This window comes from Oreochromis aureus, linkage group 17, assembly GCF_013358895.1.
Source record: "Oreochromis aureus strain Israel breed Guangdong linkage group 17, ZZ_aureus, whole genome shotgun sequence".
Classification (NCBI taxonomy): Eukaryota; Metazoa; Chordata; class Actinopteri; order Cichliformes; family Cichlidae; genus Oreochromis; species Oreochromis aureus.
The window spans coordinates 38,440,740-38,468,617 of record NC_052958.1 but is presented as its reverse complement, the minus strand read 5'-3'; the positions used below and the strand labels follow the sequence as shown (position 1 = coordinate 38,468,617).

Here is a 27,878-nt window from a genome sequence, read left to right as displayed (position 1 = left end):
TCCCAGCTGTGTCCCATTCCCTTGTTATCCCTCAGTGTATTTTAGGCCTGTGTTTCTCTGTCACTGTTCTGTCGTCCTCTCTCCGTGCTGTGTGTTTCTCCTTGCTTTTCTGAGATTGCCGTCCCAAGTTTCCAAGTTTCCCGGTGTTATTGTTCTTAGTTTCTAGTTTTGGTTTTGTAAAATGATGCTACTGCGACGAAGCAGCCTCTTTACGTTTATTCCTCTGAGTGTTTTGCATTTGGATCCCACATCCTGCCTGCCACACAGCCGTATCATGACAATAACATCATCACAACAATTTGTATTGATTGTTTTAGTCACCATTTAACTGTTGCTCTGGAATTGAACTTCGATTTCTTTATAAGAAAGACAATAGACTGAAAAAACTTGAATTGCATGATAGGAAGTGCATGCTGTGGCAACTGAATATCAACTCAAACTAATACGGACAATAAAACAACACATGTGAAGTGAATGGGGAACAAATGGGGAAAAGGATACCAATGACGAACATATGCTCACTGCACCAACTGTTTGCTACAAAAACGTGCTTCAAATGGGGACGAGGCAAATATGAATGTTACAGCTTTCCTTCTAAATAGGCAGGAGCTGGAACAGGTCAGCAACTGGTTTGAAAGTCACTGGTTCAATCCCTGACTTTCTCCAGCCCATGTCTTGAAAGTGTCCTTGGCAAGATACTGACATTATCCCCAATGCATCCACTGAAGTCTTACAGTATGTGTGTAATTGTTAGAAAAGCTGCTGTCCATGGATGAATGTGGCTCACAGTGAAAAGCACTGTTCAATGTTCAGCGAGAGTAGAAAAGCGCTCTATATGTACAGTCGCATGTACCGTGTTATCCCCTGCCAGTCACTGTTAGGCCTGAGATTTTGCTTTAAAAAAAATCTTCGATAGCAACAGATTATTCTGGCACAACTTCACTTACTTCCAAGGTGCATGGAGAAGACAAAGATCTGAGGATGTGAAGACTCCAGGACACTTATAGGGACAGGGAACAGCTTTATCAAGTGACCAGCGCTTTTCGAGGTGTGGCCTTCATCATTAAAAAAATCTTTGCATAGGGCAGAGCAAACCAGCCCAAACTATTCGATCATTCAAAGATCTGGAGTGTTAGTTGGTACAAAGCGAGTGATGGTATCACTTTGATCTCAGAGACTATTTTCTACATTTTTACAAAGTGTTGCTTTCAGGTCGGCATATCTGTTAAGAACAAGCATCCAGTTACAGAACTTAGCTGCCATGTGTCTTTAGTCAACTGACAGTAAAATATCCAGTTGCAGCAGAGCACAGCTTGTGGTGATCCAACAAAACCAGTGGTTGACGTTATGGTAGCTATGACCACTTGTATGTTAATCCGTGGAGGTAATTTATAGCGTTTAGCTCAAATCACAATCACTACACAATCAACTATCCATCCATTCGCTTCCGCTTATCCTTTTCAGGGTCGCGGGGGGCGCTGGAGCCTATCCCAGCTGTCATAGGGCGAGAGGCGGGGTACGCCCTGGACAGGTCGCCAGTCTGTCGCAGGGCTAACATACAGGGACAGACAACCATTCACACTCACATTCACTCGCACATTTACACCTAGTGGCAATTTGCATTATCCAATTAACCTATCCCCACAAGTTGCATGTCTTTGGACGGTGGGAGGAAGCCGAAGTACCCGGAGAGAACCCACGCAAACACGGGGAGAACATGCAAACTCCACACAGAAAGACCCCGGCCTGATGGTGGAATTGAACTCAGGACCTTCTTGCTGTGCGGCAACAGTGCTAACCACCGTGCCACCGTGCTGCCCTACACAATCAACTATATACTGAAAAATGTCGAGTCATCTTCTTTCAAAGTGTTTGCTGTAAATTAGGAGGCTGAGTTTGCTGTGTCTAACCGGAATAAAGCGCGTTAGTCACCAGATGATTCACCCACTCTCTAAGCTTCAGTGACTTCACATATAGTAAAACACTACGCTCAACCTGAAACGTGCTTTTTGAAAAGGGACACTGCTGTCTTTGTTTCAGAGAGGACACACTGCAGTCAGCTGTATGATACTGTATGATCAGCTTATTATTTCTGTGGGGGTCGTTATTCTATTCTATTAATATTTATGTATTTATTTTGAAACCCCTACTTCTGGATCAGGTTTAAAGAGTTTTGGTTAACTCTACTTCCAAAGCTGTGTAGCTTTGTAGTAATTAGGGATGATGTACATATTTAGGAACACGCTGACGAGAGACTGGGAGGAATGGGGCTGGAGAGGGGCGGAGAAGATCGGCCTGTGGCCTCAAAGCACATTAATGTCATGGAGGTCCTCAGTATATGTTTATTTTTTCCGGAATAAAATATTGTTATTATTTTATTATCATTCGCTTTTTATGTTTTATCGATTTAAGTTAACATGTTTCAGCTTAAATGATATTTGAACGCCCCCAGATAATTTATAAAAATACGAGTTTTGTTACGATGAATATGAAAAGCTGACTTGATAACTGCATCGTGCAGTGTGTTCATGCTACCGAGGACGCTTCGTAAACAATACAAATATGTGTACTGTCTCTTTAAGAGCTGTCAATATTCGCTCCTTGCTAACCTCCCGCTGTCTGTTATTTTCTGCAACAAGATGGCTGTCGCTCCCGAGAGCAGAGTCCTCACTTTCAGCGTTTTTAAATGGAGCTCTTACTCGTCTACATATTTACCTGAGTGAGTATCTTTCCCATCCCCTGGCCCAGCGTATACATTAGGTTTTGCGGTGGAAGGTGGTCTTTTGTCACCTCGGCGCACTTGTGTTTCTTCCACCCTGCCCGACTGGCCTAGCTTGTCTGCGGTCCAAGCAAGCTAGCGCTAGCTACCGTATGGGGCGTTTGGTTTCGGATATTTAGCCGCCCGATAATGATAATGTTGTCTTTCCGCTAAACATTTCTTGGAGGCAGTAGCTTACGATGTACTTTATGTGTGATGAAATGACGCTCAGTGATTTCTGTGAAATGTGTGGGGTAACTAAGGGACAGTTTCCCACTTCAGTGTAGGATATCAATTGGAGCGTTACCTCAAAACGTAAACAAAGCAACTGAATGGTGTATTCTTCTCTTATAGTTATATTATTCCAGAGTGACAACCCCAAAAGCTTGGCATTGGAACACGCCTAGGTTATTCTTTGTAACTTCCGTTGTCACAGCTGTATAATATTTTACGCTTTGATTACATAGTGTACAATTCGGTATCTTAATACGTGAAAAACGAACGTCCACGTTAGCTAACTGGACTCCAGAGCTGAAGTAGGCAACTAGCTGCTGTTATCTAACCATAGAGCTTTGCTTTAGCAGCTATGCTAATGAGCTTGGTTATAGGCTATCTGAAACTGTCGCAACGAAAGGAAAACTTACTTATCGCTCACGCCAACACCCATGTTATAATCTAATATAAACGAAGTTCCCCATAGCTTCGCGTCTTTCGCCTGTTGCTGGTTCAGCACTCAGTAAACAGTTCAGCAGTAGCTGACTTAATGCTAGTTGGCTAACAACAACAGTTACCTAAATGAGCCTTCTAACAGAATGTAGCGTGACTCCAAAAAGTAGTTTTGTTATGTGATAAATCTACTGTCATAAGCTTCCGGAACACACACAGACCTGTATTCGGCCCTACTTTTCACTGCTGTCTTTGCGCGTTTTCTGCTGACTTGGTGGGATAATATTCCACAGTGGCTAAATACTTGTCCCTTTCTTTTTGTTTAGGAATATCTTGGTGGATAAACCTAACGATCAGTCCTCCAGGTGGTCTTCTGAGAGCAACTATCCTCCACAGGTAGGTTCATTTCTGGTAAGATGAGTTTTAATTTTGGTGACCTGGAACAGCAGTTGTCCATGAACGTCGTGATTTGTGTAGGTTCATAGGGCCACAGTTCATGGGTAAGTGGCTTGGCTAATTAATTAACATTAATATTTTAGAGAGGGGAACATCTTGTGAAGGTGTGTAAACAGGAAATTGTGCGGTCTGCACAGAGAGGCCAATGGGGTTGAGAAACCTTTTGCTTTACTGGGATGCTCTTAATTCTTTGGGAAATTTTGACATTTTAAGACGGGGCATCTGGAAACGCGTCAATTACACGTCTGTGTCACGTCTGTGTTATTACTCACACCATAACTGCTACCCCACTTTCTGTAACCTTCTCCCAAAAAAAGTAACTACATGTCAGGTCACCGTACCACAACAACTTTAACAGTGTGCCAGGTACTTGAACTTGTCAAGTAAAAGTAAGTAAAACATTCCAAAAATGATTATTAATAACAGTGTAATGTAGTGAACATTATAAAGCTTAGCTGTGTTGGGAAGTTTGTAAGGGAAAATCTACCTGAAAAAGAAAGTGGAAGGTGTGGGTGCTGTGCCTGCTGCCTCACCTTTGCCTTCTCTTCCTGTGTTTTTTTTTTTTTTTTTTTTTTAAACAGGTAACAGTTGTGGGAATTCTTTCTTTGCATTTAGCTTGATGGGTTTTGGTCATCTTCTGTAACTCCACTTGAACACTAAGGCTACATTCACACTGCAGGTCTTAATGCTCAATTCCGATTTTTTGATCAAATCCGATTTTTTTTGTCTGCTTGTTCACACTATAAATAAAATGTGACAGCAAACGCGCTCTAGTGTGAACGCTCAAAGCGGCCCGCATGCGCAAAAGAAGATGTCACACACAACGCGCTCTGTTTAGACCCAGAGCAAACAGTATTGTTTGACTGATGGCCCTTAATATAGAGACTTCGGACTTTACGTTTCCCAATTTTTGCTTTAAGTTATTTTGTTATTTACATAATAATGTAAATAACCTAATAATGATGCTTATTGCTGTTTTAGAGGAGCGGTGCTTCAAAGGATAGTTGCAGATTTCTGTCAGAATCTGCAGATTATACAGTACAAATAAAATGTTCACGTTGTCTTTCCAACAGTTTCACTGACATCTACACAGGATGGCCAGGAAGCCTTCGCGATGTCTTCTCCGGCGCTGATAATTGGCGTCTGTCAGTGACGTAAAAGACGGATTTAATGCGACCTGACCGTTCAAACAGCAGTCGCTTTCTAAAACATCGGATATGTATCGGATTCAGGACCACATACGAAAGTGACCCAGATCGGATTTGAAAATATCGGATTGGTGCCGTTCACACTGTCATACCATGATCGGATATGGGTCGCATAGGGTCAAAAAAATCGGATTTGATGCGCTTTCGCCTGCAGTGTGAACGTAGCCTTACATTCTTGGCTTTGCTCCTTGAGGATGTGCCTAGAGTGGAGAAATGAAAGCAAAGCAGAGTTGTATACTCAGCTGAAATGGAATGAGTCCATATAATATAGATAGAGTACTTAATTTTATGGGGTTTCTTGAGGCATGCTGTTGCTGGTAGACCATCATTTATATGTCTGGTGCTTTTCCTCCTTATAGGCTGTTAGACTTATTTTTCTTGCAGATGTGAATTCTCAACTGTTTATGCCTTTTCTGTTTACAGTTTAATAAAAATGAATCCAGTGTTGTTCAGTAAACTATTATTGTTTATTTACACAGACTTGTTTTCTAACTAAATGGTAAAGTAATGTGAAAAGCATAGATATGCTTTCAGTTGTTTTGGGGAGTGGGGGGTTTAGCCTCGCTTACAGTATCTTCCTGGGCTTGTTTATATTTGAGTGCTCCGTACATGGAATATCTCAAGGCTGACCTTGATCTGCCTGAATGTAACATGGTTTTAAGTCAGGCCTCAGTAACTCAAGTTGATGTAAGAGTAATGAGTGGATTAAAAGCTTCTCAACAAGTGTGAATTTGCCTAAATGTGATATTAAAAAAAAATTCAGTTATATACAAACTAACTTAATAATAATTGAAAAGGTTGGACAAAGATCTGGGTAAGAAAAATTAAGTGAATGTTTTGAATTCATAATAAGGAGATGAGATGCAGCTCTGTCATCAGGTCAAACAAATGTAAAAATTTTATCAAAAAGGACGTTTATTTTGTCGATTACAAATAAGATGATAATAAAAAAGTGAATAGGAATTGTGTTGATATAAGAAAAAACAAAAATAAACCCCAAACAGTAATATTTCAATACCAGATGAGACAAATATGACATTTTTGGCAAAAACAATTCTATGTTTGGGCAGAAAGAATGGCAGTATCTAAATTTCACATGTGAAGCATCATAGTTTGGGTCTATTTTAACTAGGGCTGTGGGCTATGACCAAAATCTCATATCCCGATATAAGACGTTTATCGTCCCAACAACAATATAAATCACAAAAACTTCACATTTTCTGTAAATTCTGTGGATGCCGGGCAACTCGACTTGCGTAAAGTGTTTTCTGCTGGGTGTCGTGTACCTGGAGTCGAGTGTTTTGACTGATGCATGAAATTGTAACAGCCGCCATTTTCTTTGTATTTATTACACAGCGTCCTGTGGGGAAAAGCCTGTTCTAACGTTTGAGTCTAAGGTTTATTTGGAGCACCTGTTGCTTCCCATCCGTAAACTCTCTCCACACTCTGTCACGTGATTCTTGCGTAGGTGGTAGAAAGGTTTGTCGTGTTTGAGTCTGAGGTGGCGTCGGTTTCCTGCATAATTTGCATAGTAAAGTTTTCTGGTCCGTGTCAGACTTTTCAAAACCAAACCATGTCCGTGCTACAGAGGTAGCCCCTCGTTTAGGAGTAAGGTCCTCGATGTGCTTTGACTGGTCTGTCTGTTTGTCATCGTTTCAGTTTATTTTGAAAAATGACCGCACTAGCACGACTCCAGGAGGCTTTGTTTTTAAGGCTTACATTTTGTAGAAATTCTAGTAATTCCAAAGAGTTCACTGACTTTATCTTGCAGCTGATGAGGTTCCACCTAGCAGTAAGCAGCAACAGCAACTGTTTACGTTCACACTTCTGGAAAAAAAAAAAGTTTGCCTTCCTCTCTCTTGAACTCATTGACCGACTTTGACAACACTGTCATAGATAGTGTTGCATGACTTTGAGGTTAAATCTGAAAGTTTGCATTGACTGACAAGAGGAAGTGAAACATTGCAAAACAATGGTTAACCACTCACTTGGAGGACTGAGCACCCCAGACTCAAAATACTCTGTGTTTCTAGTACAGCAGCTGGGTGTTACGCAGGCTTCACAAATTCTAAGAATTCTGCAGCTCAGGTATATCCTTCATGCTTTAAATGAAGGAAAACTGCAGGAATCTGCCTGTAATTTAGAGTAAGAGTAGGCACTGTTTGGATGGTAGAAAACTGCTGGTTAAACGATTGATTTGTCAATCTGAAGTAACAATTCCCCATGACAAATGATGCAGAACATTTCTTTCCATTTTTTTTTTTTTTTTTTTTTTTTTTTTTTTTTAATATAAGAAATGGAGCATAAACTAAATAGCTTTGGGGCTTGGGGGGCATTCTGTCCTCCCCCTGGGAGATTGTGGTTCAGGGGGTTGGGAAGCTCACCTTGTAACCAGAAGGTTGCCGGTTCGATCCCCAGCTCTGTCTGTCTTGGTCGTTGTGTCCTTGGGCAAGACACTTCCCCTGCCGCCTACTGGTGATGGCCAGAGGGGCCGATGGTGCGATATGGCTACAACTGTAGCTTGCCTCCACCAGTGTGTGAATGTGAGAGTGAAGGAATAGTGGAATTGTAAAGCGCTTTGAGGGTCTCGAAAAGCGCTATATAAATGCAATCCATTATTATCATCATCATCATTATTATCATTAGTAGTATTATTATTATTGTTGCATCCTTGCTGATGGGATCTGTTCATAAAGAAAACTATACTAACATTGTTCATTTGTACTGCTTCTAAAAACCATATGATCGAATCCCAGAGTGGAAGTATTTTCACACGAAATAAATAGAATCCAAACTGACAGCAGCAGGTGGTGTAGCTCATAGGGAAACCTTCAGCGTTGGGATACGTTTTTAAATTCAAACTGGTGTCATTGTCCAAAACATGACGTTCAAATCAGTAGAGTACCACCACCTCCATTAACTAATTAAAAAAAACAGTGTGCCAAATTAGTGGTGAGTAAATTATAACCTTGAATGTGAGTCATCACGGGAGGGTGATGGGAGGAGCCCATTGTTTTGTTACATGTTGTGTCATTACAAACACAAAATGGAAAGTCAACTCAGTATTGCTACTTTTTTATTTACCGTAAAGGTTGGAAGTTTGTGTGATTCATCAGTGCTTCATTTCAGATTGATATTGATGCTTTTACAGCAGATGTGAACATGTTGGTCTCTGTGGATTTAAATGGCTGCTTTCACATTTCCTGTTTAATCAGTGCTCTGGCCTGTGGCCATAGGTGGATTGTCATTTGATGTCTTGGCTTGTTAGATCACCAGTGGCATGTGGATGCAGTTCATAGTGTGTTGTACTGCCGCTTACCTGATGCTGTAGTCGTTTAGATAATGAGTGAATCCCTTCACGACTTCGCGACTGGGCAGGCATAATTGCAGGCAATTTCCTGGAGCCCTCTACAATACATCATAACTCTGTTCTGTGCTTTCAGTCTGTTTCACCTGTCTCAATCTCTTTCCACAGTTTTTAATCTTAAAATTGGAAAGGCCAGCAATTGTTCAGAGCATCACCTTTGGGAAATATGAGAAGACTCATGTGTGCAACTTGAAGAAGTTCAAAGTGTTTGGTGGGATGAGTGAAGAAAACATGACCGAGCTTTTGTCCAGGTGAGATGCCCCTGTAGCTTCAGGGAAACATGTTTCTGTGTTTGTCTGGTTCCTGTAGTGTCTTCATTGGTAGACACAATACCAGGAGAATGACAGTGCCATCAGAAGCGCTCAGAATTGTGGCTGTAGAGACGACTTCAAGTAGACAGAAATTCAGTGGTTGAACAGATTTTTTTTTTCTTTTTTTTTTTTTTTCTCTCTCTCATTGGCTTAAGTAATAAATTGCCTCAGGTGTTATGTTGAATTTGAACTTCAACAAATACAAATCAAAGAACTGAGTAGTGCTATACTTGTAAAGTGGAACTTCAGTTGTTGCAAATTGTTTCTGGAGAACCTGCAACCGGCAAACAAGTCCATCTAGCTGATGAGCTGCATTAGCAGGCAGCCTGTTTGTTAACAGCCTGAACTGCAGCTGCAAGGCCACACATGAAGTCTAGTTAGCTGCCAGAGGTGGAGGGCTGTCCAGACGTTACCAGCAAATGGATTCAGTTGGTATCTCAACTCACTAATACGATGTGTGAAACAGCTGTGTCATCTTGATTGTCTTTCTCCATCTGCCAGTGGCCTTAAGAATGACTACAACAAGGAAACGTTCACCTTAAAGCACAAGATAGACGAGCAGATGTTCCCCTGCAGATTTGTTAAAATAGGTGAGAGCAGTTTGGCACACTTTGTGTTGTCACGTGTTTGTTGCTGTTAAAACTTCTTACCACTTGTTTGTTTGTTTAACTTCAGTGCCTCTGATGTCTTGGGGTCCGAGTTTCAACTTCAGCATCTGGTACATTGAGCTTCATGGAATTGAAGACCCTGATGTGGTGCAGCCCTGCCTTAACTGGTATAGCAAGGTAGGCCTCAGTCTGGACTTTAGAGGGGTGGGGCAGAAGTGGGAGAGTGGATTTGCCTTCCTGCGTAATATCAGCTTTGAATGAAAACCTCTGGGACCTCAGAGGTGCCGATTAAAAGATGAAGTACATTTGAAAACCACAAACTCAGTTTGTCTCTGGGACAGTTTCTTTAATTGCATTCCCATTTTTCTAGTTTCACTTCTGTCTAAATTCATGTGTTGGAGTCCATGTAATTTATGAATATCACAGTTTACTACTTAATTACAAATGACACTTTGGCCCCTGTGGATTTTATGCCAAGCCTTGCAAATGTAAACTAAGAAAAAACCTGCTTTTTCTACCTGTTGTGATTCGAGTTTAGGCTTAAATTTATGCTATAATCGTACAAAATCCTGTAAAGGGAAAGAGCTGCTGTTACTTTTGGTTTTTCCTGCTGGCTGTCTGTCTCTGGACATTTCCCGTGTTGGTTGTCGCCATTTGCCTCCACTCACATTAGCAGACTCATTGCAGTTTGTGTTTTGTTGGGACTTTAGATATTTTACATGAGACAAACGAACTATTTCTCAGTCCTCCTCCTCTTTGACGATTTAGCAGAGCTGAGCTGGCAGGCTCCTTTACTTTTGTTGTCTTAAAATATCTCCAGACTGCTGACATTTCTCATCGTCCGCCTACCTGCTCACATAAGTTAATGTTGCTGTAAAGTGGTATCGTGTGGTCTCTGTTGTACATGTGTTGCTAGCTTAATGATTAACTTGCATATGATGGAGCCGGGACATTATCACTGTGCTTCTCACAACCCCATCTTTTGTCATTTCTTGTATATTTTACTACAACATGAAGAATATAAATAAAACTGTTGCTGCTACTGTTCAAGTTAACCAGCAGCAGCCGTGTTCTGATCTGGGATGTTCCTGGACACAAAGAACTAACTGGCAGCTTTCTGCAGATTGATTCAAACAGGAGAGAATAAAGTCTGTCTAATCCAGAAAACCATGAGATTACAGATTATTAGTGTAAATATTACACATGTGTACAAGAGCAGTTATTCATGTTCTTCACAAATCAAATGTTTATAAACTGCTGAAATGTGTGGTGCTCTGTGGGGCGATGTCAGATTAGTGATAACATTAGCAGTGCTAACACAAGCCATTCCTTCCCTGACCATCAACATATCTGTGCATGTGGTTTGTTGCTGCTTCGCTGAAGTTCAGCAGTTTCCACTTTACTTTGGTTTACAATTTATAGCCAATATACAGCTGTTTATTTGAACATCTGTACTTTGGTGTGTCCAAAGGACACTATTACAGAAGTCTTGTAGTTTGTTCAGATGTAATTTTTGTAAACCTAACCACTGTTCAAACTGCTGGCGTCTAGGAAACCGTATAGATGCATGAAGACCACCTCCACCCACCTGAGGGACAGCTTTTTCTTTTTTCTTTGTCTTAACCTGGACGAGTTTATGGCCGATAGGCTGAGCCCATCGGCGATTGTTTTTACAAGGGCGATTTATTTATATATTTGCCCCTGAGTAAGTTTGCTAATAATGATGGAGCTAATAGAAGCAGTCAACAGAAAAAAAAATAATAGTGCTGTTTTAACAGCACCCTCTTTCATCTGCGAGCAAACGCACCCTCCTCAGAGTGCGCCCAAATGATGGAGCAGCAGAAGCTGGTGATAGCCGCATACTCAGCCGGATGGTGGACACGTGCATGCTCATGCAAGTTAGTTGTGTTTGAGTACTTTGCTCGCACTATACGACTGCACGAGTGACACACTGCTTTGGTTACATCCTTAGGTTTCCCTCTTTCATCCCAAATTGGTGCCTTTTTTTTTTTTTTCTTTTAGTGCTGTCAGCATTAACGCACCGTCATCACGACTAACCTGATTAACAATTAACCCATCTGAAGCGCAGACTGAGTCAAAATTCCTGAAATGTCTCTGTCAACACATTTCGGGCAGTTTGTTCACTCTGCACTCCAGATTGGTTGAGCGTGTTAAAACTCACTCCACAGAGTGAGTGATTCTTCTTATGCAACTTGAATAGTTTTTGTGCGGTCCTCCGGTAAACCAACAGCACATAGCCTGACAGTGATGACGTGACATGTAGGTCAGGAGCTGACTGGCTCAGGAAAGGAAGCAAAAGCACAAAAAATAGCTCCAATGGTTAGTTTTGATTGTTTTTAACGTTCAGTTTCATAACTTAGTTTTGTCTTGTTCAGAGTTGGCTGAAGGACTAACAACATCACACACAAAAAGAATTTCCCAGAGACTAGATGTTCCATATATTTTTGATGCTGCCTCCTCGTGACAGTACACAGCCACAACATGGAGATTTCAGTCAACAAAGCAGTGCATGCGCTTTGTGTAGGACCAACGCACAGCTACACCAGTCCCTTAACGTTTAATTATCTATATGAACCAGTCCTGCACATTCTTAAGGAAGACAGTAGCTGCTGCTCTGAACAACAGTATCCTGCAGGTTTTGGCAGGCTACACCTGTCAGGCGTTTCCCTGGCAGAGCGGCTGCATCTAGTCCTCCAACTGTAAAACATCCACAGGGTTCGTACGGGTGCTTGAAATCCTTGAAAATGCTTGAATTTTAATGTTGTCTTTTCAAGGTTGGGAAAGTGCTTGAATTTCACATGTGGTGCTTGAAAGTGCTTGAAAATGTAACTGTATTTCATTCACCACAAATAACTATCTGATTAAATAGTTTTCTTATCAGATAGAGAAATAAAAATGAGTCGCAAAATGTAAAAGCAAAATTTCCCGCCTGGGCTGCCTTGCGTCTGTTTCAATATAGACCCGCCCTCCCTCGGCCAGTCGGGGATGAGTGCGCTAACATACCTGTAGGTTGCTGTTTAAATGAGTGTATGATGGAAAACGACAGTGGCGGAGTTTGCGCTCTCCAGTCGCATGATAGGTGAGTGCTAGTAAATAATTTTCCAGTGCGGTAATGCGTTACGCATGCAATTTTTAAAATTATGATTATTATTTTGCTAGCTATCAAACTCGCTGGAGAAATGATTGAAATGCACTGAGTGTGATGCAGTATGGCAGCGCTATTATGGAATATGCTGTGAACTTAGCTAACATTACTTAGCAGTGATATGAGTTAATTTACTCAAGTGAAAGCTTTAAACATTAGCCCGATACATAACTAGCTAACTTAAGGCTTTCTGATTAACCCTCTGGGGTCGACCCAGAGTCTCCATTTCAACTTGGGTCGAACGTGCAGACTTCAAGCTATATACCAGTGTTTAAACTGTGTTGATAAGCCACGTAAAACCGGTGTTTTTTGTTTTTAATAAAACAGTGGCGTTTACTCCGGGAAGAAACGGTAAAAAACGGCGTTTTCTATGGAGAGCGCTAGCAAAGACGCTTTGCTTGTGAGTGAAAAAAGAAAAAAAAAAACACTCCTTCCTATTGGTGGAAAAATGTACCATGTCGACCAATCAAAAATGATATGGCAACATGTGCAATTTGGTTGTTTGGGAAGAGAGAGAAGTTTTAGGAGTGACCGTGAAAGAGAGAGAGGCGAGTGAGCGAAAGACAGAGTTTTGATACGTGAGAGATTTGTGACGTTTGCCGTGTTTGGAGTCTCAAGTTAGTGTGTTGTCTTGTGTAGTTAGTGTGTAGTTTTTGTTTTGTGTGTCAGTTCTACTAGTGAACGTCACAGTTGCTGCAAAAAGCCACCAAAGGCAGATTGCAGTGTAAACGCTGAGTGACACACCTGCCGTCAAACCTGCAGGTTTATCCCTGTGCTGTTCTCATCTGTGTTATAGTGGACACAAACTATTTTTGGAGTTGCATAAATAATTTGTGTGCCTTCTTATTTGACGCAGAGCACCTGATTGTTCTGTAAATAGTTTTAAATGGTTATATAAAAAACGTCTGAGCCTTGGCTGCATTTTTTTTTTAGGTAAATAGTACCATATAACTTTGTTGTTTGCAAAACTTGTGCATATTTTTAAAAAAATGTACAATTTGCATTTCAAGTTATGAAAATGATTCCTTAAACATGCTTGTGGTTTTACAGTTAAAAATATCACTTTTTACTCGTATTTTTAAATTATGCCTGAATTTAGATAAATTGTGATGAAATAAAGGTGAAAGGTAAAGGTAAAGGTGAAATATAGAGGCCAAATCAAAAGTAGTCAAAAGTACTGTTTATATTTGTGTGTATTGCTGCAGCTTTTTAAGTATTAACTTGGTACCTTTGGGTGAAACAATGGTAATATGAGGGACTGATCCATATGGTCACAAAGAATAGCCACTTGTTTCTGTGCTACCAAAGTTCCCGGCTTTCATTCAAAATGTGTTTATCGTCAGCACCGACACATTAAACTCCTTAAACATTATAAATGTCTTCAAGCTCACACTGAGGCCACTCAGACAGTACACACATTTATGTGTATTTGTATATGAATATTTCATATTTTAAGGCTGCCTGTTTATTTAAGGAGATGAACAAAATATTTTGGAATTGTACATAATAATATCACGGGTGATAAATTAGATTTTAAGTAGATGCTTGTGCATTCTTAAAGTCTTATATGTTGAATTGAACTATGTGATCTGTTCAAAGCCTCTCAGTCAGTGCTGTTCTCCATGCCTGTCTGACATGATGTTATTAGCACAAACACTTTAAAGCTGATCATTTAGGACTTCAGCAATAATACAGACAGCAATGTAGTTAGCAATAAAACAGTTTTATTGGGAATTAACTTAAAAACAAACAAACAAACAAACATCTATTTTTTGTCACACAGGAAAGAAGCATCAATATCTGATGAGAAGACTTATTTCTGTTTTGTTTTTTGTTGTTGTTTTTTCAACAGGAGAAGAATATCTAACAAGTTGATTTGTTCACATTTTCACATCTTAATTTTTAAGTGAAATGTGCATTTTGAGTTTATACACTATGTATATAAGGCGGCCGTTTCCTTTTGCAGTATTTTTATGTGGGGTATTTTTCTATGTCTTAACAAAAGGGGAGCAAAGGTGTCTTTTCACATGGTCTTACTGAGGTGATGCGAATTGAAACATGCATTCTTTTCTTTCTTTCTTTTTTTTTTTTGGCGGGTGGGGGGGGGGTGCTGGAAAAGCTTGAAAAGGGACCTTGAAAGTGCTTAAAAAGTGCTTGAATTTGACCCTGAAAAAGGCGTACGAACCCTGCATCCAGTGCGGTGGTGCAGAGCACCCACCCCTAGACGCTATAGACCAGCAGACACGTGTTCTCTGGAGTGATGATTCAGGTTTCTCCATCTGGCAATCTGATGGATGAGTCTGGGTTGGTGATTGCCAGGAGAATGGTACTTGTCTGACTGCATTTTGCCAAGTATGAAGCTTGGTGGACGGGGATTGTGGGGTGGGACTGTTGGCTTAGCCCCTTAGTGAAAGGAACTCTTAACTCTTCAGCAAATCAAGACACTTTAGACAATTTCATGCTCTCAACTTTGTGGGAACAGTTTGGGGATGTCGCCGTCCTGTTCCAACATGACTGCACACCAGTGCACAAAGCAAGGTCCATAAAAACATGGATAAGGGAGTTTGGTGTGGAAGAACCTGACTGGCCTACACAGATCCTGACCTCAACCCAAAAAAGCACCCTTGGAATGAATTGGGGTGGAGACTGGGAGCCAGGGCTCGTCCAACATCACAGTGTCTGACTTCACAAAAGCGCTTCTGGAACATTTGTCCAAAATTCTCATAACCACCATATGGATTAAGAATTGAATGTCCCTTGAGTTCATATATGTGTGAAGGCAGTATAATGTAAAATACTTGACTGGTGGCATCGTATGCTGCACTTTTGTTTTTTTGTTTTTTAAAAAAAAAGAAGCTTTGAGGCGTAATACTCAACTTTCAGTGTCATTTGGTTTCACACGTGTTTGATAGACTTTCTGATGCTGTGAGTCAGGTGTGGTCCAAGCATTTGTGCGGTGATTTGAACTTATCAGTTTGCTCTCCATCATGTCCTTATAGTACCGAGAACAGGAAGCCATCCGCCTTTGCCTCAAGCACTTCCGACAGCATAACTACACAGAGGCCTTCGAGTCGCTGCAGAAGAAGACTCGAATAGCTCTGGAGCACCCCATGCTAACCCACCTGCACGACCGACTGGTGCTGCAAGGAGACTTTGATGCCTGTGAGGAGCTGATAGATAAAGCTGTGAGAGGTATGCAGCCATAGTGTTTGTTCTGACTGAAGAGTTTGAGAAATGCTCATGGGGTTACGCTTGTTTTCTGTCTTTCTAATAATGATTTTTGTCATATTTGATTCATGTGTCCTCTTGCTAGATGGCTTGTTTAACCAGTATATCAGCCAGCAGGAGTACAAGCCCAGGTGGAGTCAGATCATCCCCAAATGCAACAAAGGTACAAGCGCCCAAGAAATCAACCGAGACGACATGAACAGTGAGCCCATCTTTCTAGTGGGAAATGTTCCCGTTTATCACACATTTCAATACATGCTGACAACTTTGCCACCTGTCTAAAGCAGCGCTGTCTGTCTTGTCTGTTTGCTGCCCCGCCCATCCCTTCGCTCCACCCCATTTTGCATAATCCACGCCTCACTTCTCTGCTTCGTCGTCCCCCCCACGCTCACACTCCATCTTGGTCTTTTCCATCCTCTTTTTTTTCTTTGCAGGTGATGGTGACGACAACAGGCCGGGGATGAGGGGAGGACATCAAATGGTCATTGACGTCCAAACTGGTGAGACCCACACAGCGCACTGTTATGACTTGGCTATGACTCACGGCCTCCTACGCACACTGAGATCGCAAAGCTCTGTTACCGTTTAATCAAATTAACCCTCCCCAGTTCCTCGTCCCTCCACCTCGAACGTTCTCCTTCCAAAGGAACCGTTGTATTTGCAAAAACACATTAATCACGACTTTTGTTTCGACAGACAAACACACCGCTACTTTTTAATTAATTTATTTATTTTAGCCCTCAGACCTGACAACATTGTTGGTAATGTACTTCCCCGCTGGCTGTCAGGAAAAACAAAAGCCTGCATTGTAAGTGTGTGTATGTGAGACTGAGTGATGCAGTGTCTGCAGCTTGTGTATGAGCTGGGAGAAGGCAGCATCTCTCTGCTCTGCATCAGGCAGCACACACTGACCTCTGTGTCCCACCACAGGAGTCGGTAGCAGGAGTTGGTGCAGGACAGCCCAGTGATTTCTCTGTGCAGGCCCTGATATCGTTTAGATTCTAGTATTATTTTATTTTCATTTATTTAGAATTACTTGTCAAAGAGTTTGTGTTTTATTTATTTAAGCACAAGGAAAGGACCACGTTTTGAAAACAGTTAAGCTATGTTGTCACTGCTCCCTGATCTGATTGCCTTTACTGGCTGTTGGGATTTTTACTGTACATTCTAGTTATGATGAACTGCTCTCTATTTTAACACAAGGCGTATCTGGTAAATGTTTAGGGCATGAAAGGGACAAAGGGACAGAACACTTAGTTTTCCAGGGTTTTCCCGAGGTTTGTGGATGATATGCAGCATTTGCTGTGGTTGTGTGGGAGGCTGCACTGATTGTATTTCAGTAGAGCCTGTTGGTTTGGACATTTTGACCATTGTCACTGTCATTACAACAAATTACATGAAACAAAACAAACACAAAGAAAAACTCTGAAAGACCTTTTAGAAAGCTTGCACAAGACAACACTTTAAAAAATGACAGTCTGGCTGCTTGGAAGCAAAACAGAAAGAATGCAGTGGTTGGTCAAGATTTTTTTAACAATACAGTTACAAAGTTAATGAATATATTTTATTTTACTCTGTCAGTAATTTAACAATAAATTTATACCATATAAAATTATATTTCTATCACATGAACCTCAAGTCCTTTCACACAGTTGCCACATGGTGGGAGTTATTATAGCGTGACACGTGGAAAGCTGCAGTTAATAGTAATGTGATCAACAAAATACAAACTAACCACCTCAAACAGAGAGAAGATGTCAGCGGGAACCAATTTGTCTTATGTTGAGCTGAGGATGTCAGCAGCTCTCAGCTCCCACGCCAGCTGGTCGAAGTTTGCATTGCAAACATGGTGCCAACCAAACTAAAGAGGAAACCAATCATACTCATGTCATGCTAGCTGCCTTCATCTGACAATACCTGCAGTCAGCAAAAAGATGGACTGACAGGAAGGCATGGAGGCTGTTTTTGCAGAAGTGCTGAGACAGATTTGCTCTGTAGTTTAAGCTCAGCCTCTAGATGATGATACAAAATAACATTTTTGTTATGTACTTTCAAATGTTGCTTCGTGGCATGTTAAGAAAGGACTTGTGTAGACTGTAGACAGTCATAATTATTAATTATTGGATATAATTATATATATTTGCCTCATTCCAAGTACTCATTTCTAGCCATTTCCAGGCTTATGTAAACTCGTTCATATACGTCGGCCCTCTGCCAGAGATGCTGATATGAGTTCAGCTTAAAAAGAACTTGATTAGGGGATTTCCACTTTATATGAAGCAAATACATCATGATCTCATGGTGAAACCAGTGTTTTATAAACACTGTGCTCATATATTCCTTTTCTCTCCCGTCACCTTTGTTATGTTTTTGACAGTTTAATCGCCCTTCTGGCACAAAACAGGCTATTTAACAAAGTTGTTGCCTCATGAGCCCCATGTTTACCTCCACACAGTGTGTCACTTCAAAGGGAGAATGTGATCTGAAAGCACTTTAAATCCCAAATTCCTGCTAATCCTTTGCACAAATGAACCGATTGTTGGTCGTTTCCAGTGACTCATAATACTTTGTGTCTTTACAACTCGTTCTCGGGCCTGTGCTGTGTTTTGGAGTTGTGGCAGTAATGGCACAACTAATTTCCTCCTCCACAAGTCTGACAGATCGCAGCTTCCTACATCTCCCATCTGCCTGAGCTACACTGGCCTGAATTTGACCCAAACAAAGTTTCACAACAGAGAGAGCAGCGTTTTAAAGAGCCATGCTATATTGCAATGAACCATTTCTTGGTTGCTTGTCAAATCACGGAAAATGTAGCTTTAGCTTTAACCTGTAAGTGAAAGCATAAATCATCCCCAGGTTTGAGAGTTTTGCATGTTTGCATGCTGACCTTGTCTGACCGAAGAGTCTGCTGTACAGAGTAGGCCACCGTTTGAACCCCCACCACCCATGTGTTATTGATAAAACGTAGTTCTGAACAGAGACTTGTGGTTGAACCTTGCTGATGGGTGCTGTGTTTTTTTTGTTATTTTATGTAAAAAAACAGATGCTTATTTAAGGGAAAAAACAACAACCTTTGCAGTTGCATCCTGGTTATTGGAGGCTGCTGAATTTTGTAATGCTTTCAATGCTTCATTGATTATTCCCAGTAACCGCTTGGATGTGACAGTTTGGTTTGAGTTTAAATGTTACAAAAGGCTGAGTGTTGCCTCTTTGCTGATCATTTCTAACCCACAGAGACGGTGTACCTGTTTGGAGGCTGGGATGGGACACAGGATTTGGCAGACTTCTGGGCTTACAGTGTGCAGGAGAACCAGTGGGCCTGCATCTCCAGGGACACAGAGAAAGAGGTGATCAAAACACTCACCAGTGTTTTCTGATTGGTTTGACTAGAAAACAAAAATCACAGTCTGGTTCTGACACTATGATGCTGTGCATGTTAGACACGCGTGTAAGCATGTCTCCTGTATAACAGAGTGGTCCGAGTGCTCGCTCATGCCACAAGATGTGCATCGACTCACAGCGGCGACAGATCTACACGCTGGGCCGATACCTGGACTCCAGTGTCAGGAACAGCAAGTCACTGAAGAGCGATTTTTATCGCTATGACATAGACGCCAACACCTGGACGCTACTCAGCGAGGATACGTCAGCTGACGGAGGGCCAAAGTTGGTGTTTGACCACCAGGTAGCTGCAAAGGCAAACCGATCTTTTACACTCCACTTTTCCTCCATATTCAACATTCTTTGTCCCGTCCATTCACCGTTCTTCCTCTGTAGATGTCCAAGACCTTTAGGCCGTCCTCCTCTATCTCTGTCTGCAGATAACTCGACCTGAGCTGTCCCTCTGATTTAATCATTATCAATCTTGTTCCTTCCTGTCGCTTCCAAAAACAAAAACCTTCAACTCTGTCACCTCCAGCTTCTTTTTGTTAGTGCCACTACCTCCAAAGCAAACATCATAACAGGTCTCACTATCATCTTGGGCGCCTTCCCTTTGACTCTTGCTGCTAACCTTCTGTCACACATCAGACCTGACACTCAGCTCCACCCCCCCCCCACCTGCACGCTCTTCCTCACGTCTTAGACCTGTCAGAGGTGAGGAACGTAGTGCTTAGGATTGTTGACTCCAGTTCTTTAAACTTGTCCACCTTCAGTATGTGTACTCACGGCATCTTCAGTGCCTGCCATTCATTCAGACCCATGTGTTCTGTCTTGCTTCTGCTGATTTTCTCCAGTTCTCTTCCACTTTGTACTCTCAGTGTAGACTACATGTTTCCAGTCATTGTTTGGCAGCTGGTGATTTTCACAAAGATGACACTGTGTGATTGGTGTTAGTGAGTTTGTCGCACTGTGCGACAACAAAGGAACACCTGTTGGACACAACAGGCGCATCCACTCCTGAACCAACAGGAGGTGTGATGGAGGGACTATGTGTAGGCTTAAGTTTCCCAGCTCAAGGAGAAGCCTTACCTTAGCTGATTAGTAATTGCAAATCCTTTCTTTTAGCTCTAAATCTTGTGCAATACTTACAAAATGTCTTTCATTTTTGTTTAGAAATTTTTACAAGTTTCCAACCTTCATGTAAGTTGAGTAAAAGTAGGTTTGCACTAGGTGTTTACCTTGTGACGTTTAAATAAATAAGAATCTTGTATTCGGTGCATTGTTTCCTTGCATACGAGACAAAAGGATTCAGAAATGTTTTCATCAAACCTGTATATAAATAAGTAGCAGTAGGTTAAAGACCACCGGGAAAAAAGGGTTAGGTGCACCTTGTGTAGTTTCCTTGTGTGTGTCAGATGAAAGGAAAGTGGCACAGCGAATGTTAAATACACATCGGTTTCATTTCACTGCTGCGTTGGTTTGAAAGGGCTTAGTCTTGCTGCCACTTTTAGTTCCAGCAGAAGTCAACTTCAGACCTGGCAGAGCCAAACCTGAAAAACACGAACATCTCTTTGTGGTCATATATGTGCGGTCTGTAGCTACTGCTGGCATTCATGTTTGTTTGATCGACAACGCTGTGACGTACACGTGACCTCACAGCAACAATGGAGACTTGTGTCTGTGCTGTGACTGCCGACGGAGCGTTTTCCTCACTCTTTGAGATGTTTAACTATTTTTAACATCGTCCAAAAGCCGTTCTAAGATGTCACCTTAGGGTTAGGGTGAAACTATGACAGATGTTTTTCACTTTGGACCAGGGATGTTGCTGGTCACCAAGAAACCAAGAAACATTCAGGCATCAAGTTAAACTTGAAACCCGTTTTAATGGAAAATGTCAAAAACTAATATCAAAGCCATTTTAAACCGTTTTCTACATTCTTGGTGCTTCACTGCGCGGCTCCTCGCATCCTGCATTATCAACATCACATGTTAAACTAAAATATGATATGAAAGTGTGTTACTACAAAAGAGCTTAACCTATTATTAAAACATACCAAATATAGATCAGAAAAATCAAAAATATCAAAATGATAAATCATCCATCCATTTGCTCCCGCTTATTTGAAGCTGGATCTTGGGTGCAGCCAGAAGCTCAGACTTCCCTCTGGGCCCTCCTCCTCCAGGGAAACATCGAGCCGTTCCTAGGCCAGCTGATAGGTGTAATCTCTCCAGCGTCTCCTGGGTCTCCTCCCAGTAGGACGTGCTGGGTCTGAACACCCAGGAGTTGACAGCCTTAGCTGTGTCCTCCTGATGTGGAGCAGTAGCGACTGTACTGTGAGCTCCTCCTGAATGACTGAACTCCTCGCTCCATCACTTATAGAGAGCCCGCCCAGCGTCGCTGGTATCTGCCATCTCATTCTGATAGTGTTAACAAAAATATCAGGCCTATTAACAGATTAGTTTTTTTTAAACAACAATGCGCCATCTGGTGGCAGATACCTGTATAACATTTAGGACAATAATTTACCAGCAAATTTTAACAATTAGATTAAACGACTCTTAAGAACAGTGACTGATCGACTAGTCTTGTAGTCGCGCACATCCCCACTTTGCACATTTGTTAGGCAGAATGATTTTAAAGCTGAGTCGTGTCCAAGAAAACACAAGGCAGTTAAAGCTTCTTCAAACTATTCGACAACTCAAAAAATGCAAATGGAGAAAATGTAATGAAGGAAGCTTTGATTTAATCTCAAGCATTTAAATCAAAGTAAATTTGTTTAAGCTTTAAAGATGATGGAAATACTCAGTGATGCATTTTTCTTTGTTTTTATTAACAGTGACAAACTGGTGCTGCTTTTCTTTTCTTCCTGCAGATGTGCATGGACTCTGAGAAGCACATGATCTACACGTTTGGGGGTCGGATCCTGACGTGTAATGGAAGCGTGGATGACAGCCGGACGTCCGAGCCGCAGTTCAGCGGCCTGTATGCATACCACTGCCAACTGGGGACGTGGAGCCTCCTGCGGGAGGACTCGTGCAACGCTGGCCCAGAGGATGTTCAGTCCCGTATCGGGCACTGCATGCTCTTCCACACTGTGAGTGCGTCATTGGATCTATTTCTGAGGATAATCCCGGCAGCGGCTGACTTTAATGTCGACCATTATTTCTGTTTCTTCGCCAGAGGAACCGCTGCCTCTACGTGTTTGGTGGTCAGAGGTCAAAGACGTACCTCAATGATTTCTTCAGTTACGATGTGGATGGAGATCATGTAGAAATCATATCTGATGGCACCAAGAAAGACTCTGGGATGGGTAAGAACATCTCATATTGAATACTGGATGATGAGGTGCACTGGTTTATAAAGCTGCACACAGGGAGAGACGGCACAGTGATGGTAATGAGTGGTGGAAGTACCTAACGTACTTGGCTTCTGTGTGTGCGTTTCTGACAGTGGATTTACAAAAAACACGAGCCTTTTGAAAGATGACGGATAGATAAAATATAACTTTCTGCCATTTCTTCTTTTCCCTGCTTAAATAATTCATCAACCAGGCCTCTATAGCAGCAATCACTAACCACTCAGCCCTTGTGTTTGTAGATTAAGCTATCAGTAACAACAAATATGGGTGGCCTGTAATCATAGTCTTTTTTCTTTTCTTTTTTTTTTTTGTAGCGTGTTTTCAGACCTCATCACTTCTTTACACTGCCGGGTTTCAAAAGTGGTGATTTAGATTTTAGTGGTGTCCCTCATAAGTCACTGAGTGTCTGTGGATGTCACATTTTCGGCTCGACTTGGTCCACTTGAACAACGTACCTGCTACCAGGAATTATCACCTAATGAGAAACCCTAAAAACCAAGTTGTGTTACGCCCAGTAGGTAGCACTGAAAAAGCAGTTTTCTTTTGCTCCTGTGTTCAGGGCAGTGCTCTACTTTAGATGTATATTAAGGGTTTGTCCCAACCTCGAAAACGAGGTGCTACTGAACATATCCCTGAAAACAAATATCACCCTTTTATTAAATTGAGCTAAGTTTGCCCAGAGAAGCTTTGTGTGAGACCACTCCTCTCGTGGTAGATATTCATTTGCACTTAGCATCGTCTGAATGTTTTCTGTTTGTTTGTTTTGTGGTAGCTGCCTCATTGTCTTGTGGGCTCTGTTTGACTCAACTACATTAATAATATGATAGAGGCGAATAGATTCTGTGAGCTCCTGCACTGCTATCAGAACAGAGATGACGATTGTCTGGTTACGGAGCTCCACCACTCATCAGACACTTCCTGCCAGATTGACTAAAATGTCTGCCACAGTCTCAGCTTCACCTCAAACCCAGTATAAATAGACCTTTGTCTACCCACCACTTACCTCTGTCTTACCCTGCCGGAGCCAGGGGCACAGAACGAATCTGTATGATTTGATGATGCACGGGAAAGAAAAATGTGAGCAGGAAAGAACCGAGTGGATTTGATTATGAAGCCAAGCACTTCTCATGTTGATGTGAGCTCAGCACTGAAACACCAGCTTGTCCTGTTGTGCTGACTTGTAACTGCAGACTATATAAAAGATGTAGTCTGCAAGGTGAAGCTAATGCATTCAGTTCATGAAGTTGTTGGGTTTTAATTTTTTTTTTGTTTGAGGGCGTTCCAGGCAAGTCCTGTTGGTCTGTGTGTTTGCTGATGTTTGTTGAGCTGATAGAAACGTTGCATTTGAAATGACCTGACAAACAAAAAACGTCGCTCCCTTCATGCACGCCAAACACCAAACCGGCCGACCCCTGACTATGACTCTTCATCTGTGTTTATGTGACATCCCCTGGTGATTCATACCTGAACACACCTGCCTTTCATAAGGCCCAGTGACCTGAAAGAAGTCCAGTCAAATGTTATAAGGCCAAAGTATATGAGCCTGTTTTAGGAGTACAAAGTACAGATATTTGTTTAAAAATGTAGGGAATAAAAGTATAAATAACTTATATTATTAGTACTCATTGACCCAGTATTGGATCCTCTCACAAAGCTTTACAGTCTGTTGCTCTGTCGGAAGTATCATTAATATTTCATTAAACACACATTTGTTGAGTCGATCCAACATTTGGATTTGAATTTCACACATTTAAATGCACTGCTAATTTTCCAGAAATGAAATCAGCACATCACCACAGCATCTCATCCCGAGTCAGCTGAGTGCTGAGCTGTCAGCAGCTTATTATGAATTTCATACTCTGTCCATCGTGTGAACAATTCAGGGAGGGAAAACCAGCCGTGCTGACAGTGGAGTCACGATTAGATGTGGCTGTTGTGAGCTGAGCTGTAGGTACTGTTTATATTGGACATTTAGCATGCGCTGCATTAGATTAGGTTTAATGCTTCACACGTCATAACGTGTGAACTTTTTGTTATAGCTAACCCAGAACTCCACATATGTGGTTTTAATTGAGTTCCTGATTTTATTAAATGCCGCAGAATGAAGATGTAAACAATGTGTGCTTCAGGCCTGCAGGCAGACTTGAGCTCCTCTTTTAGGACTTCCTACTATCATGAACAGTGTTCCTGCACAGTTCCTCCTGTGCATGCTTCACTCTAATCATTGATCTGCAGATACTCCGCCCCCCCGGCTCTATCCTTTAGCCTGCTGTAATCATAGAAGAACAAGAGTGAGTGTTGGCATGTCTGATCACACCGAGCTGCATTTGCATGCTGTTCATTCTTTCTTTCTGTGTCAGTCCTTGTTGCCATGGTGCTCGTTGCTATGTTATCGAGTAGTTTTCTTTGATAGCCCCTAACGCTGCCACTTTCTTTCATTTTGTGGAGACAGAAGTTTTGCTATTATCAGCGTGAAATCCTGACCTGATTTAGCTAAACCAGACCTGCAGGAGAAGTAAATGTGTTTATCTTTGACCTGGCCTCCCAATTCATCTGTTTGCTCCTCTTGTGCATGCAGTGCCGATGACGGGCTTCACCCAGAGAGCCACCATCGACCCTGAACTCAACGAGATCCATGTCCTGTCCGGCCTGAGCAAAGACAAGGACAAACGCGAGGAAAATGTGCGCAACTCCTTCTGGATCTACGACATCGCCCGTAACAACTGGTAGGAGACGCAGAGATAAACACTCGCTTCGTCCTACTAAAAGCTTCCTCTGATCATAACCACAACAACACTCACAGGAAGTACTTTCACACACCAGCTCTTTGTAGCCAAGATGTTCACCACAACACACAGCAGAGCATGCATGCAAACACTACTCGCATGCGCTTCACACTCAACATTTCTATACAAATGTCAGCACTGCAGAGCGTCAAAGCATTTCACGACCTCTCCACACACAGCGCTGGTAATCCCTGGGAGAGGGGTGTGTGCGTGTGTGCGAGCGTGTGTGTGTGTGTTTGCGTGCGTGCAAGCGAGAACAGGCTGCAGGGCTCTGTGTTCCAGAACATTGATTTCAGTAAATGTTCTTGTACTCTGTGTCCACTGTAATCAGTCAGTGAGACACTTGCAACATCATGTGAGGGACTCCCAGTTCTTTCAGACAACCAACTTTTAAACGTTGGGGCGTAAACATTATTTCTTAATTTCTTAACTCGATCAAATGGTTGTTTGAGGTTTTGCACTTGGTTTTGATTGGAGTTATGGGTTAATGTGACTGGAAGGACTTGGAAATGCAATATGTCAGTAATGGTTCTCACAAATGTGTGTTTGTGCTGTAACAAACAGTTGTTCCTGAGGGCTTCAGGAAGTGTTGTGCATCCTTACCACTAATGTAAATTGTGTGTGTGCTCCTGCTCAGGTCTTGCGTGTATAAGAATGATCAGGCAGTGAAAGAAAACCCAAGCAAGGCTCTGCAGGAGGAGGAGCCGTGTCCACGCTTTGCTCACCAGCTGGTCTACGATGAGATGCACAAAGTAATGTACACTCGTGTATTACACAAACACACAGCCCAGCTCCCACTGTCCATTCACATGTCTGGCAACACGAAGCACTCGCGTAGAATTTCAGTGCTTGCAAAGTGATGATGACGAATATTCTTAACTTGAAATGTTTACAGTAAAAAAACAAAAATTTAATTAATGATGCTTTAAACTGTTTGTAGGTCATTCCCCTTTGTCCTTAATAAAAAAGGAGAATCACTATGAACAAATCAGCAACTATGTCACTTGCAGAATAATAATGATATTTTTGTCCTAACAAAATTTAGATTTACGCAGCTTGACTGAAGTCCAGTATTTTTCCCTTTGTTAGTGTTTAGCAGCGGTCAAAATGTCAAATCTGAACTCTGACCTTTCTTTTTATTTTAAATGCTTCAAACTTTATTGTAAAAGTGAGACTTCCTGTGTAAACAGACAGCAGGTAAATGTAAAGGAAGTGCGGATTAACAGTGGAACAGGGGAGTGGGATGAAGCCTAGTACAGGGCTGTCCCAGTTGCAGCCTGGTTCTTTTGCATCGAGCCTACAGCTTGATCAGAAGTTCAAAATGTATTTTAGAAGCTAAATTCAACAATCAGCAATAGATGAGAGCGCTATGTTTTATTCATACTGCAGACACCAACAGGCAGATTTATCCTATGCACATATCTAAAACATACTAAAGAGTGAATAATAACTGTATTTTACACTTGTTTGTGTGTTTGCAGGTGCATTACTTGTTTGGGGGAAACCCCGGGAAGTCTTGTTCTCCTAAGATGCGCCTGGATGACTTTTGGTCCCTCAAACTGTGTCGGCCCTCCAAGGAATACCTGCTCCGCCACTGCAGATACCTCATCAGAAAATACAGGTCTGCGCCTTTAAAACCTACTAGCCGGCATCAGTGTAGTCTATACATTAAACCCTTTACCTTAGAGCAATAATGCTCAGTAAGTATTCCATCTCTAAAGTGAACAGTTTATCAGGTTTAACGTGGAATCTTCTGGATTTCACTCATGATCTAAGAATCTGGTGTTTAATAAAAAAAGCTTTGTATTATTTCTTACTTCACATATAAACTGTTTCTCACTCCCAGCCGGTTGCAGCAGATAGCTGCCTCTTTCATGAGCCTAGCACTCCTGGGGGGGTTCTTCCTGTTAAAACTGAGTTTTAACAGGAAGAACCCCTCTTGGTGACAGTGGGAAGAAAAAAATATGTTTTTTTTCCTTTAATTGCTTCATTCATGACTGTGGTGCCATGATTTGTATACGTAAAGTTAAAAAGTGTAAGTGTAAATGTTTTTAGTAGCATGGTCAATGCAGAGGTGCTGATCTGTGTGAGAAGGGGTGAGTACATCCTGTCTAGGACCTTTGACTTGACTCGTCTTTGGGAATCTAGCATGCAGTTAGTTGCTTTGCTTCAGTTGCCATCAAGTTGCCAGTAGCTGTAACTGCAGCCTCCTCTGTTGGTATTCATGCCATCACTGTGTGTTGGTTTCACAGGTTTGAAGAAAAAGCGCAGTCAGAGCCACTGAGTGCACTGAAGTATCTCCAGAATGACCTGTCCCTCACTGTAGACCACACAGACCCGGATGAGACCAAAGAGGTACAGGATGTGCCTTAAACGTCTACGTTTGTATACATTCCAGTCTTTTAATGCATTCATATATGTGTTTATAACAAAACTGGTTGAAGAAAATGTTAAAAGTAGTGCTGTCAAAATTAACGCGTTAACGCAAATTCATCCGCCATCGCGGTCAACGCGATTAAAATCTTTAACGCTATTAATGCATCTAGAGTGCAGAATGACTCAAAATCCCTGAAATGTTTCTATC

At 41.7% G+C, this 27,878-nt stretch overlaps 1 protein-coding gene across 2 annotated transcripts in view; it reads left to right on the top strand.

Moving 5' to 3' along the window:
• The first annotated feature begins 2,574 nt into the window (after positions 1–2,574).
• Positions 2,575–27,878, top strand: part of mkln1 (muskelin 1, intracellular mediator containing kelch motifs) — a 29,072-nt gene continuing 3,768 nt past the window's right edge. Inside the window, exons 1-16 of one of the 2 annotated variants that reach the window (XM_031758434.2) lie at positions 2,575–2,719; positions 3,751–3,820; positions 8,564–8,706; positions 9,268–9,356; positions 9,442–9,551; positions 15,540–15,732; positions 15,854–15,931; positions 16,203–16,268; positions 19,003–19,115; positions 19,241–19,453; positions 22,023–22,244; positions 22,331–22,460; positions 25,087–25,234; positions 25,932–26,046; positions 26,776–26,915; positions 27,547–27,649. In XM_031758434.2, the coding sequence (XP_031614294.1) occupies positions 2,640–2,719; positions 3,751–3,820; positions 8,564–8,706; positions 9,268–9,356; positions 9,442–9,551; positions 15,540–15,732; positions 15,854–15,931; positions 16,203–16,268; positions 19,003–19,115; positions 19,241–19,453; positions 22,023–22,244; positions 22,331–22,460; positions 25,087–25,234; positions 25,932–26,046; positions 26,776–26,915; positions 27,547–27,649 (2,013 nt within the window). In that variant the 5' untranslated portion in view covers positions 2,575–2,639. Of the gene's footprint in view, positions 2,720–3,750; positions 3,821–8,563; positions 8,707–9,267; positions 9,357–9,441; positions 9,552–15,539; positions 15,733–15,853; positions 15,971–16,202; positions 16,269–19,002; positions 19,116–19,240; positions 19,454–22,022; positions 22,245–22,330; positions 22,461–25,086; positions 25,235–25,931; positions 26,047–26,775; positions 26,916–27,546; positions 27,650–27,878 lie in introns of both variants that reach the window. The other variant, XM_031758433.2, reaches the window with a different exon arrangement.